Source organism: Aulonocara sp. 'chitande type north' Nkhata Bay, linkage group LG23 (assembly GCF_057382095.1).
Source record: "Aulonocara sp. 'chitande type north' Nkhata Bay isolate Kocher_YH1m ecotype deep benthic linkage group LG23, A_spYH_male_GT1.1, whole genome shotgun sequence".
NCBI classification, from domain to species: Eukaryota; Metazoa; Chordata; class Actinopteri; order Cichliformes; family Cichlidae; genus Aulonocara; species Aulonocara sp. 'chitande type north' Nkhata Bay.
The window spans coordinates 13,820,229-13,833,394 of NC_141365.1; the positions used below are offsets into that span (position 1 = coordinate 13,820,229).

General features: G+C 42.1%; 1 protein-coding gene across 7 annotated transcripts in view; it reads left to right on the top strand.

Annotated features, from left to right (window-relative positions):
• Positions 1–13,166, top strand: part of celf5a (cugbp, Elav-like family member 5a) — a 194,483-nt gene that overhangs the window by 99,442 nt on the left and 81,875 nt on the right. For all 7 annotated transcript variants that reach the window (XM_086283460.1, XM_086283464.1, XM_086283461.1 and 4 more), the window contains exon 3: positions 11,262–11,310. In XM_086283460.1, coding sequence (XP_086139586.1) covers positions 11,262–11,310 — 49 coding nt within the window. The remainder of the gene's footprint in view (positions 1–11,261; positions 11,311–13,166) is intronic.

The window sequence follows — 13,166 nt, forward strand, 5'->3', positions numbered from 1 at the left end:
CTCCGCACCTCTCCCTCCTCTTGGCCTGCAAGAGCTGTATATCAGTGACTGTTGACTGTAAAAAAAACATATTCAAATTTAATACCTGCTCATGAATACATGCACGCATACAAAAATCCCTGGGCAGAGGGAGGCATGAGAAGCAAGTGAAGTCATGGTCTGTAGATGCTGCTGTAAAAATGGAGGAGGATAAGTTATGAGGTTAGCGGTGGGGATGGCAGGGGGGAAGATGCGTAGCATTTCGATGCTCAAGGTAAGGCATCGTAACTGGACAACTGAATCTCTCGCTGAAGCTTAATTCCCTCACACCTCTGTAGATGTGAAAGAGAACTGTCTCTACCATGAAATATTATCAAAGCTAACATATGCTTTTCTTTTCTGTTTTCTTATTTTTGTTTTCTTATTTACCCTGGTCATTTAATGGCCAGTTAGACACTCTGCATTGTTATTTTTTTAGCATTGTCCAAAAAGGACACCAGCCAGCACAACCTAGATGCATACCCCCAGTGGCACAGGACAACCAGTCACACAGCAACCCCTACCCCTAGCACCCGCACCAACCCTGGAAGATTAAGTTGCACCCACCCCAGAGAACTAGGGACAGGGACACAGCAGCGAACCTGCAGGGAAGACTCCCCCACACAGGGCAGCACAGAGTAGGGGGGCAGACCAGGGGAAGGAGAAAAGAAAGGGAGATTTTTGGTGACCCTCCACCAAAGGAGGAATTGTCTAGGTGTCACACCTCAGGCAGCATCTAGCTGTTTGGAAGGTGTACTCATGGCTGGAAAGAAAACCCTAAATATCTGTGTCAGTTTAGCTCGAATCTTTGGCAGAATTTACAGTTCTTGTGATTCTGGGGCAAATCCTTCACAGTTGTTTGCATTGGAGATTGGGGTTAATGATATTCTGAAATAATGTGCAATACACAGACGTGTGCTTTGTTTCATAGGTCTTTCACTGGGTTTCAGTGCAGTTTAAGGAAACGAAAGAACAAAAGCAATACCCAAAGAATGAATGTAATGCACTGGGCCAGTCTCGTCACTTTTTTAGCTGTTGTGATAACTACCCATAGCCTCAAAGAACATATTCGTCTATGTGTTGGAAAACACAAATCCCTCATCCTTGGTTCCAAGCCACAGCTCACTCTGCAGTGCAACTTTCCCCCGCAGCACCTCCTTGTCTTTAAACCTGAATCTATGCCTCTTTCTAAACTGTGTACAGAAAATGACAAAATTTATTTTATTCCCGCAGCGTCCAAAATTTTGACAGAATTTAGACGCAGGCACACATGCTGAACACTGCCCCAAACTCCATTTACTCACCCACTTCAAACCTTACCATTGAAATAAGCCACACAAGGCCTTAGGAGGCAGTGAGGAGTGGGAGTTGGCAAAGACACTTCCAATGTGTTTTCCGCTCCAGTGTTTCTTGTTCTCACTTCGTCAGAGTGTGTTTGCTGCAGATTTGGAGAAATGGCGAGAGGTCAGGCCAGTGTGCTGCTTGTCTGGCCCCCGGGTTCTGTGCAGTTCAAGGTTGAAGCTGACACAGTGAGAGGGGTCTTTGTGTTTATTTAGCAAACAATTTCACCGTGTTGTAGCCTCAGACTTGAGGGGAGGAGGGAAAGGAGGAGGAGGCGAGAGAGGCTAGAAGACAGGCCCGTTCCCTTTGTGTGGTGCTGAATGCGCTTATAGACAAGCAAGGATTTTCTCTAAGTGTCAGGATGAAACATAAGCAGGCTTTGCAGCCAAGGGCTGGAATGGTGGGAGAGTGATGGGACCAGGAGAAGTCGCAGGTGACAGAGTGCTGTGTGTGTGCATGCGTGTGTGTGAAACACGGGGTATTGATATGCTGGGAATGAAGCTTGGAGCAGATGGACAGAGCAGGCTGGATCTATGTCGATCCTGCGAGTTCTGGCTCCTTGTCACAATCCGGCCTTTGATGGACTAACACAAAAACATACACATGTACCAGGCAACTGTGCCCAGTTGAGATTTTACTAACTTGATAAGAATCCTATTCAGTTGCAAATGGTTGATCATTCTATCGTTAATAACCATTGCATCATGCTGAGAGAAGACCAGAGGAGACTTACTATGGTTCATCAGAGAAACCCTCAGGATTCAGGCAGGAGGGCATTTATACTGAAAGAATGTGTGCAGTGAAAGTTAAAGGAGGATGTACTAAGATTCTTCTGAAAACAAAATCAGTTAAAGAAAGTCTTATTAAGCTCTCTTCATTTGTAGATTGGGTTTGTTCATTGGTCTGTTTCATTTCCAGGTTCTATTTTTTAGCCTGTCTCACTGTTTCTGGCTCCTCTCACACCTTTCTCCAAAGCAAAGCCAACATGCTTGGCGCTGTCCCTGTCTAAATCCCTCCTTCCATCTATCTCTATCCTCCTCTGGCTTCACCTTCTGCTGTTCCCCTCTTTTTCTGTGAAGGGTAGCATAGGGAGTGGAGGAAAAATGCAGGTGCTGGTGAATTTCTAATAGGCAATCATAGTGCTCAGGACAAGATTCCTACTGGAGGTCTTGGGACCATTAAAGAAACGTCAACTCGGCATAGGTATGCCAAGAATTATGAGTCAGTGGGCAGACAACACTTTTTGGCACCTATTGGTCAGAGCAGCAGGCCGTAATCTGTCACAATCCTGGAGTTGCTGTGACAGCAGCAGGAGCATTCTGGGCTCAACACAGAGGGTAAAGGAAACATGCAGGAAACATGCAGCTCAGGATGTGTGTGTGCATGTGTGTGCATGTGTGTGCATGTGTGTGCGTGCAATTGGATGGATAGGTGCATTTGCGAGATTTGCAGAACACAGATGCCATAACATATTTGGTACATTTAGGCTTCCATTAACAAACCTAAATGTTTTCAGAATAAAGTCATGGCTTCAAGAGCAGATATTCAGTGTCTGTTTCATTGCCTGAAACATAGCACAGACATGCCAAACGCTATGAAAGCAGGGACAGGGCTGAGGGAGAAGTAACAGCAGCAAATCCAACACATGACCGGGGCTGCTTCAAGTAGTTTTTGCTGTCTCTCCATATCAATAAATCAATAACATAATAATCAATAACACCTAATTAAATGAAAGAATGAACAAGACAGTTATTTTGTTTTTTATTGTTATTAATGAAAATTCTGCTGGACGTAACACCATATGATCTAAATTGAAGTGCATGTGTAGTAATGTGCTTGCATGTGAGCATCCAGGATGTGATTATCTACATCACTACCTTAGCTGTAACTCACTGATGGTCAGGAAAGATGTAATCTTCAAAGCAAATATCAAAGCTGTGGCCAGATAGGAAACATGGCATCGGTGCATAAGGGCACCTTTAAGCATTAAAGCCTCACACAAGTCCAGATCTGTAATTCTGTCACGGCACATATCCTCCATCATTCCACTACTTCCTCTCACTCCGGACCCTTTCTGTGGCGCATGCTGGGATTGGCATGATGTCGCCCTTCTGAAGCCACCGGGTTGGGTCTGTCGTCGCGATCTTATCTTTCTAAGGACAGTTCCTCAAAATGAACTGAAGAGAGTAAACCACATGAAACAGCGAGCAGAATAAAAAAGAGAGGGATTCTGTCTGTGTGTGTGGGAGAGATGTGAGCCCACCAAAAGCTTAAGCCTCCAGTGTGCTGTGCAGATAAGATTCATTAGATAGGTTGGTAAATGCAAGAGAGAGGCAAAGCAAGGCAGAGAGAGAGAGCGAGCGAGCGAGAGAGGGAGAGATTGAGCTTGCTGCTGCTCCAGCATTTGTTGACACAGATTTACAATGAGTCTCCCACTGCTTCACGCATTACAGTAACACACCATGTCAATAGCTCTCTGGGCTAGAAAAGCAGCCATGCCAAAGATGTCTGGGACTGATGCCCTTCCCCTGATAACCAAAGTGTGGCTCATAAGTCAGGACGTGTAGGAGAAGGCGGGGTGGGACATGAAAAAAATGTTTCTCTTTTCTGTTTTTAAACACCCTCCCGCCCCACTCTTCTCTCGCAATCTCTCCATCTTCTCACTCATCTTTTCATTCGTTTTTGCTTTTCTGTCACTTCTCTAAGATCCTTTTCCTCCCCCTGTCTTTCCATCTCCCTGGGTCTCTTACTTTTCTCCCCTTCTGTTTCTCTTTATCTCTTGGACGCCCCGCTACAGGCTCAGTAGGACAGGATTTAGGCATTAGCTCAATCCCCCTATCTACTCCCCCTCATGATTGCACACTGTTTCTATCACCCACATACCCAAGTCCAGTGCACAAGTCTTGTAGGACTCAGAGTCTCTCATACAAATACTGTTAGAGAGCTTATACTCCACAAGGCAGGAAGCCATAATCAACTAGACGGACAAGCGTGGTGTGAAAGCGAGCATGCTTGTGCAGAGGGTTTGAATAGTAATAAGGAAACTCAGAGGTGGATGGTGAGATTTTTATATGGTATTTTGGGCTAATTAGACTCTTTACAGAAGTAATAAAGAGTCTGATCAGAACCAACACATCCACGCCATGCGTGTCTGCTGAGTCATGGGGTGCCACAAATGAGGTAGTTCTGATGTGTGACATTCACCTTCATGAAATCTTGATGAGAGCCGAGTTCTGTTGTCTGTGTAATGAGGGCTGTAGCAGGCAGACAGCTGGCCAACCACTTCAGCTACTAAAGCTATGATAATAGAGAGGGTTGGAAAGTCTTTTGGAAAGCATTCGGTAGATGGACTTCAGGCTGTTTCTGGGAGGCAGTTAGTGTTTTGGGGGAAGAAATAAACAGGAACTTGGATGGCATCAGACAACAGAAGGTCTAATGGTCTTAATCAGAGATGTTGTAGTGGTGCTAGTGGTTATGGTACTACAGATTGCACATGTTCGTGAGTTAGCTGTGGCTTCATTGCTAATTGGTGTATTACAAGAAGAAGCATTCAGTGTAACAGATGGATATTAACAATTTAGTTCCAATATAAGTTGTTCAGCCTTTGTAAAAAAGTAACACTTAATCATACAGCATAAGTACAGAGTAAAAACAAATTGCACTCTGAGCAGCAGTATACATGTTTATCTTTGAGTGCACCTCCACACATGAAATCCTGCAAGAAAATCATAATAAAGCCTGTGTCTTATTTCTATTCAAAGTGAATGTAGATTTATGGAGTAGAACTTTTCTTGCTTACAAATCTGATACCGACTAGCTGAGGTCTGCAGGTGTCTGTCAGTCCATGTCAGTGCCTCGAGCTTAAAATCCTTTTGCTTCTGATAGGAATCCCAAAGCTTATAGTGGCTGCCATCTTCTCAGCACTGACTGATGCTTCTTATCAGGACCACCACACTGCTGCTGCCAGCACATTTCCACATATGGCTAAATTATAAATCATTTGCACAAACATTCTCCCTCATGCATTCAAACACATGTGAGCATTCACGCACGAGCAATACAGGATGAGTATAGTGTAGGCAGCAACGCCTCATTTATTCAAAAGTGTAGTTATTAGTTAAATGCACATGAATATAAACCCATGCATGAAATTCTGTTTATTTAACTGTTTTTATTTAATCCGGTCGTTAAGTCTGACGTCACTAGCCGTGTCTGGGCCTAAACTCCGCTGCCGGTCCATATATCAAACGATCACTATGGCATTACTGAGAGTTGAAAAACTGTCTTAAGTCTTTCATCTTTAATAAAATGATCAGCGTTCTGCTCTACCAGGTGTAACAATTGAGTTTAACATCCAGGCATCCATGAAAACAGAATTTATGACATTTAACGGAGTTAGAAGTTAGCAGGAAGTTAGCTCGCTAGCTTCTATCTAAATACAATATAGCATGTCCTGACTGCGGGGTTTTGGAAACAAATTAAAACGTACAGCTCTGTTTTCACTTCCAACATAAATGAAAACAGAAAGCTAAACAGCAGTGACGTTTGTAGGGTTACTGAAGTTTGGCTAGCTGGTATATAATGATGTGCTATGTGATCGCTAGCGACACAGCTATGTTAGCATAATATAAACAAGCTAACTTTTTTTTCACTCGATAAAAGTTAACTTGAGTGTTCTCGGTGGTCAGGAACAAATGTAATCGCATGGCAGGATGCTGTAAAAGGACCAAACTTCAGCCAAGAGAACAACTGAGATAATCTATCCACAATACGAGGTTATTCATTCATATACTGCTGCATGGGCTGGGCTGTAGTTACATCCTAAGGTTTTAAAAACTGAGCTTAAATAAATGATTAGCGGTAATAAAAGCCGAGGGAGGTCAACAGTGATCACTGACTGTTTTTAGGAGCTTTTTGAGATTAAATAGAAGAAAATACAAAACATTAAACATATTAACAACACAAAAGCCATATTAAACGCAGACTACTTTAGGCCTGGAAGTAGGATTCGTCACGTCATCACTTAACGACCGGATTGCTATGATTGATGACTGAGTTCATTTCCTGTTTTATTTTGGTAATGAGTTTCCCCTGCGTTTGGCTGTTTTCGCCTGCACCCAATCACATTTTTGTATGTAGGTAGTGTTGTCTCTGTCAGCTGGCGGTCTGGCTTTTTGCCCTTGTGTTCTTTCTGTGGCTATCTCTGGTGTCTTTGTATTGTTTTGTTCCTGGACTTAATAAGTGATTCTTATCTTTCATTCAAATATTCATTTTGTTTGCTACACTCATGAACTTTATATTTGGGTCCATACTTGCTAACATCCAACATCTAATGTATTTGAAATCACATACATTGTGTTATAGGCCCACGGTAATGGGAATATATCAAGAACTTGTGCTAATGGTTGGTGACAAGAAGCAGGGCTTTCACTTTTTTAATAAGTAAAATCTAATTTGTATTACACCTTTCAAGATAAACATGACAAAGTGCTTCCCCCAAGAATGCTACAGCATAAAAACAAAACTTAACCAAAACAAAAATGCACATAATTTATTACTATTGTGATTGCAACGAAGCACTTTTAAAGTGTAAAACATTACACAAAGGCTCTCTGCTGTCATGCTCTCTTCCTCTCTACGCTCTCCTTCCTACTGTATACAGTACAGATTTATTAGCTAGAGCCGGGGCCCCCGGACAGTCACCACTCAGCACTCCCTCAGATCAATAATTGGAAATATTAATTATATCAGCTGAGACGGCCCAGTCGGAAGGGGGCTGTTTATGCTCCTGTTACTGAGCAGTGCAGCACTATGAGCTCTGATGGCCCACTAATGCGTATTAATGATCCCAGAACAAACATTACTCTATATTAAACTGGAACGAAAGCCAGAAGACATCACACATATTATATGGCTGTTAGAGTTATTTTATTGCAGCCCTGTAAGTAAGAGCTGTTGGATAACTGTTTCTAAAGGACTGCTTCTACTGAGGAATTGGCTTTTTAAAAAACAAGACGGGATTTACTGCAGTTTTATTTCTGTTTACTGTTCATCTTTACGTGTATCTCTTTTCATAAATATGAAAGTTCAAAATTTGCACTTGGAATCGCACCAGGTCTTGCGTTATTGTCTCTCCACTGGCCGTCTCTGGGGTTTCACCATTTAAAGAATGGGACTTTGTACTGCTCAATCCTGCTAAACTCTAGTTATGAACTTCCTCCTGTCACAGATAGTGCCAGCAGTAGACTTGAAATCCACCACACCTGGCTGACAAAATCTCAACTACACATCCTTTGACTTTTGTGGTGAAATATAAAATCAGACACTCGAATGGCTCGATCCCAGAGGTGGTTAGGGATTGCTTAAACAGAAACCACACCTGTGTTAGGTGCCATTTTACCAGGTTAAAAAAGTGTCATATGGTACTTGGATATGTGTATCACTTTGTAACAGTATATGTAAAGAGATAGCTGACCATCAGTCTTGTAGACTAATGAACAGAGACAAACCAGCTGGCTGAGGGTGTATATTCCAGGCATAGTGCACACTACATTATGTTCTGCAAGCCCCGGGGTTTCCATCTGACCCTTCTCATAAAACAGCAACATACTAGTGTTAAAATCTTTAATTCAACTGACTGCGGGCTTAACTGGGCAAATGAGGCGGTTCAATGAAAGCATATAGATTTGTCAAAGCCCTTAGAGCAACACAGTGTGTGGAATGGGAAATGGAGAAAGACCAGGGCGCTTACTGGGAAAACCAGAAACTCTTTTCGCTCGAGGTGGAATTCAAAGAATGTTAGCTAGTTTGAAGATCGTGAAGCAACTGATTGAAGCTTATTTATTGGCTTCAGTCAAACACGATCAGTTTACTTTCACAATCTCCTTGTAATAACCTTTAAGATTCAGAATAAGTAATGTAAAGAAAGAAGAAAGTCCCCATCTTTTCTTCCACACAGTTTAAAAAAACATGTTTAGGACAGAAGGCACATGCATCAAACTTTTATTTTACCGCAAATGTATTTTTACATAATGATGAAATTAGTATAACGATGATTCTGTGGGAGATACAAAACCCATTAAATAAATCAAAATCTTGATTAATGCAGTATGTGGTTGGTTCCCCTTGTAGATCCGGTGATGCAAATAATAATGAACAAATTTAGAAAAAAAATGAATACAAGAGACAAATTATTTGTGCTCCACAATATCAGACATATAGATATAGCGAGTTTCTCTCCCAGTATTTATTCACATTCAAAATGCATTTTCATCGTTTTGCCAATTATAATTGATGTCCCACAAATATGCAAACAGTACATTTGAGCAGAGGGTAGCCTAGGGAGGCAGGTGGTTAATTTGTGCTGTAAATATACAGTGTTTGTATAATGCAGGTGCTTTTTTTTACCTCTTTGTTTTGTCTTTTTGGGGATTTTTCACAGTGTGTTTGAAAGTGAAAGGCAGGAAAGTGGAGTCAGAGCAGCAGAAATGGCACTCAGCAGAGAGGCAATCTTATCTAAGAGCTGCAGGCATCTTTTTCCTTCACTCTCTTTCTCCCTTCGGCGCTGTGCTTCTCTTACGACTTTCTCCATTTCTTCTTGTCGTTTTCCAAAATCTCACCTATTTTTTTTGTCTGGTATTTTCATTCGAGGCTCTCACTTGATCATTCCCAAATATTTATTAATAGATAAAAGCGAGAAAAGAATCAGTTATTGTTTCATTCTTTATTAGCATGTCAATAATCTGCGAGCTCCAGTTGTTAAAGGGCATAGTGAGAAAAAAATGCCCTAAAGTAGCCGAGTTAATTAATGGTTTCCTTGGCAACACCAGTACTTAATAAATTTAACTTAAGTTACCTTGTCTGTGCATGTGTGAGCAGGCTAATAGTACGGGTGTACAATTTGCACTTAATTTCTGCTGGAATTACACGATTTTCTTTATGTGTTCAAGGGAAATTTAACAAACTGAGAGCCATCAGCTGTGACTGTTCTGGACCATAATGCATTGCTCTCGGGCAAATAAATAGACCATTAAGCTGGCATGTTGGAGGCTGAACAGTAACTAGCTTTAGAGAACTGCCTCCCACACACAGGCACCCTGTAGAGATGGCTGAGATCATAGCATTGTAGAGCCACAGCCGTGGATTTGGCCTCCTCCATCATGCATTTGAACAAAAATCAACTGGCAGGATCGAAGCGTCTTTTGTCCGTTTGACACGTCAAAGGCAAATTCAAAGATTTCCTGTGTTGTTGCGAAGGAGCCGAGGGTTGTTAAGTTATCTGTGAATTTGTCTTGCGGCTGTTTCTTTCCCCGTTTCAGAGGTGTTTCTGTCTCGGAGGTTGCTTTGAACGTGTGCGATAGTATTGCGGTTGACTCTGTAATCTATCTGAACACGCTGTGGAGCAGTGCACCCCGTGGCTTGGCATTAGCATACCGTAGTGCTACTTTGCTCGTGTTATACAAGGAAAAGAAAGCACTTGTAGATGGAGAGGGAGAGGAGCCACCCAAGACACGAGGAGCTGAAACCACAACCTTCACAAGGATAACATCCTCTCTGTTTTCCTACAAAGTCTTAGCTAGTTCTAGTTATTATTTACGATGGGTAAATTTATGGAATAATTTCAGCTAGGGAAGGTTACTCAGTTCCTCAAGGTGAAAATGGATACGTTTAGCACTTAATGAATCGGGCCTGGGCCTCTGCCCCATATATCAGCATGTTATTAAGACATTTTAAAATCCCATTATGGTGTTTCTCCTTGAACATGTCATGCTTTTATTGGACTGCCCTGTCTTTAAATCTGACCTTTTCAGCCCTGTTCTGGAATTGAACGGGGGGAAAAAGATACATGACAGGACGATGGTTCAAAATATACATATCTGGCTATAAAAATATCAGCGCATGGCGGTTTCTTAGTCATTTGACTGCAACACCAAGAATGACAAGTGGTCTTAAAAAGCAGCTACAAATGGTTCAAGAGGTTGCTTTTATATTCCAGTAATCTTGTTACATGTTTGGGCTATTTGTGGTCTCATTTTTTTAATCCAGTCTTTTTGTTCTCACAGTTGTTGCCTCAGTCAAAGTAGGGTGTGATGCTGGCATTTTGACGTGTGCAGATAAATCATCTTATGAGCTTTACGCTCTGCTGCCGTACATATACATATCATATGCACAGGTGGGTGTATAACCAGCATGTAAGACTCATATATTCAATTTAAAACCAGCTGCTGCTGTAACGAACATTTTGGGAATCATAGTTACATCTTTCACCCTTCTTCCAAACAAATCTGCCAAAGTCGGGCAAAACTGTTCAGCTTGAACAACAATAATGAAAAAAGAAGGAGGTAAGATTGGGGAAGGAGGAGAGCGTGACACAAAGGCTGTGATGACAGAGGCATCTAATCCAGGCAATGCCATTCTTATCAGGGTCCAGTGGATTAGAGTGAGCCTTCTAACCAGAGAATCCTTCCCAGCCAGACACTCTCCACAGCCCAAGGGCCTGGATCAATAGGCCTGCATTGATCTCTCCTCCTGTGGCTGGATTCACTTTTATTAGGACTGCCTTGGTCTCTCTCACTTAGACACACATATGCAGCCCTTCAACTTCTCCATGCAGCCGCCATGAAAAATCCCAAATAGGATTGGGTGTGTGTGTGTGTAAATGGGAGCTTAGATTGTTTTGTTTTCACTAAGTAGCCAGCTCCAGAAACACTACAGTATCAAGTTGACTCAGCTGTATGATGGTGTTTAGGTTGCCTCCGCAGCCACGGCACTTTGATCAGTATTGCAGAGTAGCTATTCATATGGGAGCTTGACATCCCTGGTTTGTGGCCTTCTGTTGTAGCAACGCCGGCCCAAGTCGCCACCTCTAACCTCGCTGACACTCTTTCTTTTCTCTCTTCCAGATGACTCGCCCCATCCAGGTGAAACCAGCTGACAGCGAGAGCCGTGGAGGTAGTTGTCTTCTTTTCTTCATCATTTATTCACATCCTTTTTTTTCATCTGCCTTATCTAGGCTAATTCTCTTCATTTCTTCCCCTCTGATCTCATCTGTTCCACTGCTCCAAATGCAATAATAATAACACTCTTCTTTTGTCCTATCCCACTTCCCTTTCCTTCTTGTTGTTGCACTTCTATTCAGTATGGGAGCAATTTCAACAAAACGTAACCAAATTATGTGAGAGTAGATTTAAAAGACTGGGTGACATCAAACAGGAAGTTTGATGTAATCTTGACTTGACTACATGTCACTAGGTTTGCAGCAATTTGTAATTTTTTGTTGTTTTTTACTGATAATAATTCAAATACTGGATTTATGGATTAATCTCTCATGCGTATGCTTTTTTTGATTAAAGAATGTTTCACTGATGTGGTGAGCTCTGCCCATCTCTCTTTCCCTGTTTCCTGTTGTGAACACATTATTATTACACTGTAATTTAGATAGTTATTAGAATCAGTACTGGAACCGTAGCCATTGCAAAGATCCTGTTAAAACCCACACTGCTTGATCTTGTGCATTTGAATCACAAGACTAAATAGTATAGACAGGAAAAATGGAGCAGAAGCTTGTTCAGCTTGCCAAACAATCAATAAATGTGCAGGGATCATGCCAAGATCCTCATTATTTGGCCTTAATTCTGTCCTCTTTGATCTCTCCCATATTTGGAGGCTTTTATGTACTCACTGTCTCTCTGCATATATGTTAATGGGATGCAGAGGCATCCTTCAAGTCAGTGGCAGAAACAACAAAACCTCACTGTTATTATTTGGTGTGCATCTCATCTCGTGTCACCACGTAACAAAGCAAGTTCCTTTTTGTTATTTAAAGGAGGGATGCTGTTCAGTATTTGTCATCCTGGTGCAAAGAGAGAGGTTTGGATGGTTAAAACAGAGGCAGAGAAAATGCAAAAATGATGCCAAATGTGTGCAGCTGCTGTGCAGCACTTCTGAGGCTTTACCTAAAAACCCCTGCCTGTTTTGGGTGAATTAGGATTGCTGGCCACTTGGCTGCCTGTCACATGCACAATCTTCAAAGGACAGCATAACCCCTTGAGATGAATGGAGGAAAGGCCAATAAAGATCACTGTCAGTCCCCCATGCTTTCATTCGTTCGTTCGTTCTTTCTTTCTGTCTTTCTTTCATTCTTTCTTTCTTTCTATGCCATCCTCCCTCTTTCTCTAAAACATTTACAGGAGTGGTGAGACAAGCACAAGGGTCTTGTGCTGTCAAGATTGATGTCCCCTATAGCTCCATTGATTTTGCCATTGTGGTGCTGTGTGTCCACATTAACAATGACACTCAGCTGTCTCTTTACTTGGTTGTGAGTAGCTGGGTTTAGAGCTCCCAGGGCACTTTGGTCAGTATGGGGTCTTCTTAGTGGCTGGCCGTGGGGACCCCGCTGAGGAACAAATGAGTGCTGGAACAGACCTGAGAGTCGCACATCATCTTAAATGAACAGGTCAGAGTGCCACCACAGGGGCAATCAAACACAAGCGTGACTTTAACAGGTTAAGACAGAAGTGAAAGCAGGGAGACGTAGTTTGTGGGGAGGGGAACGATCTGACTGTCATTTTAAAATCTGCTCTTCTTCTTCTAGTCTGCTGTCCTGAATTCTTTCCTTTGTAATTATTGGCAAAGATCATTTATGTTAGCTAATAGCCTGTGTTGTGCCCTACTTTCACAAGCTTTAGCATCTTATTCGCTGTAATTCTGATTTTCTCAGTAATCATTGCTAAATTTAACTACCTTCAATATTATTATTATTTGTTTTTTGTGCTTATCTGCCTGCCTTCACCGTCCAGATCAGTAAC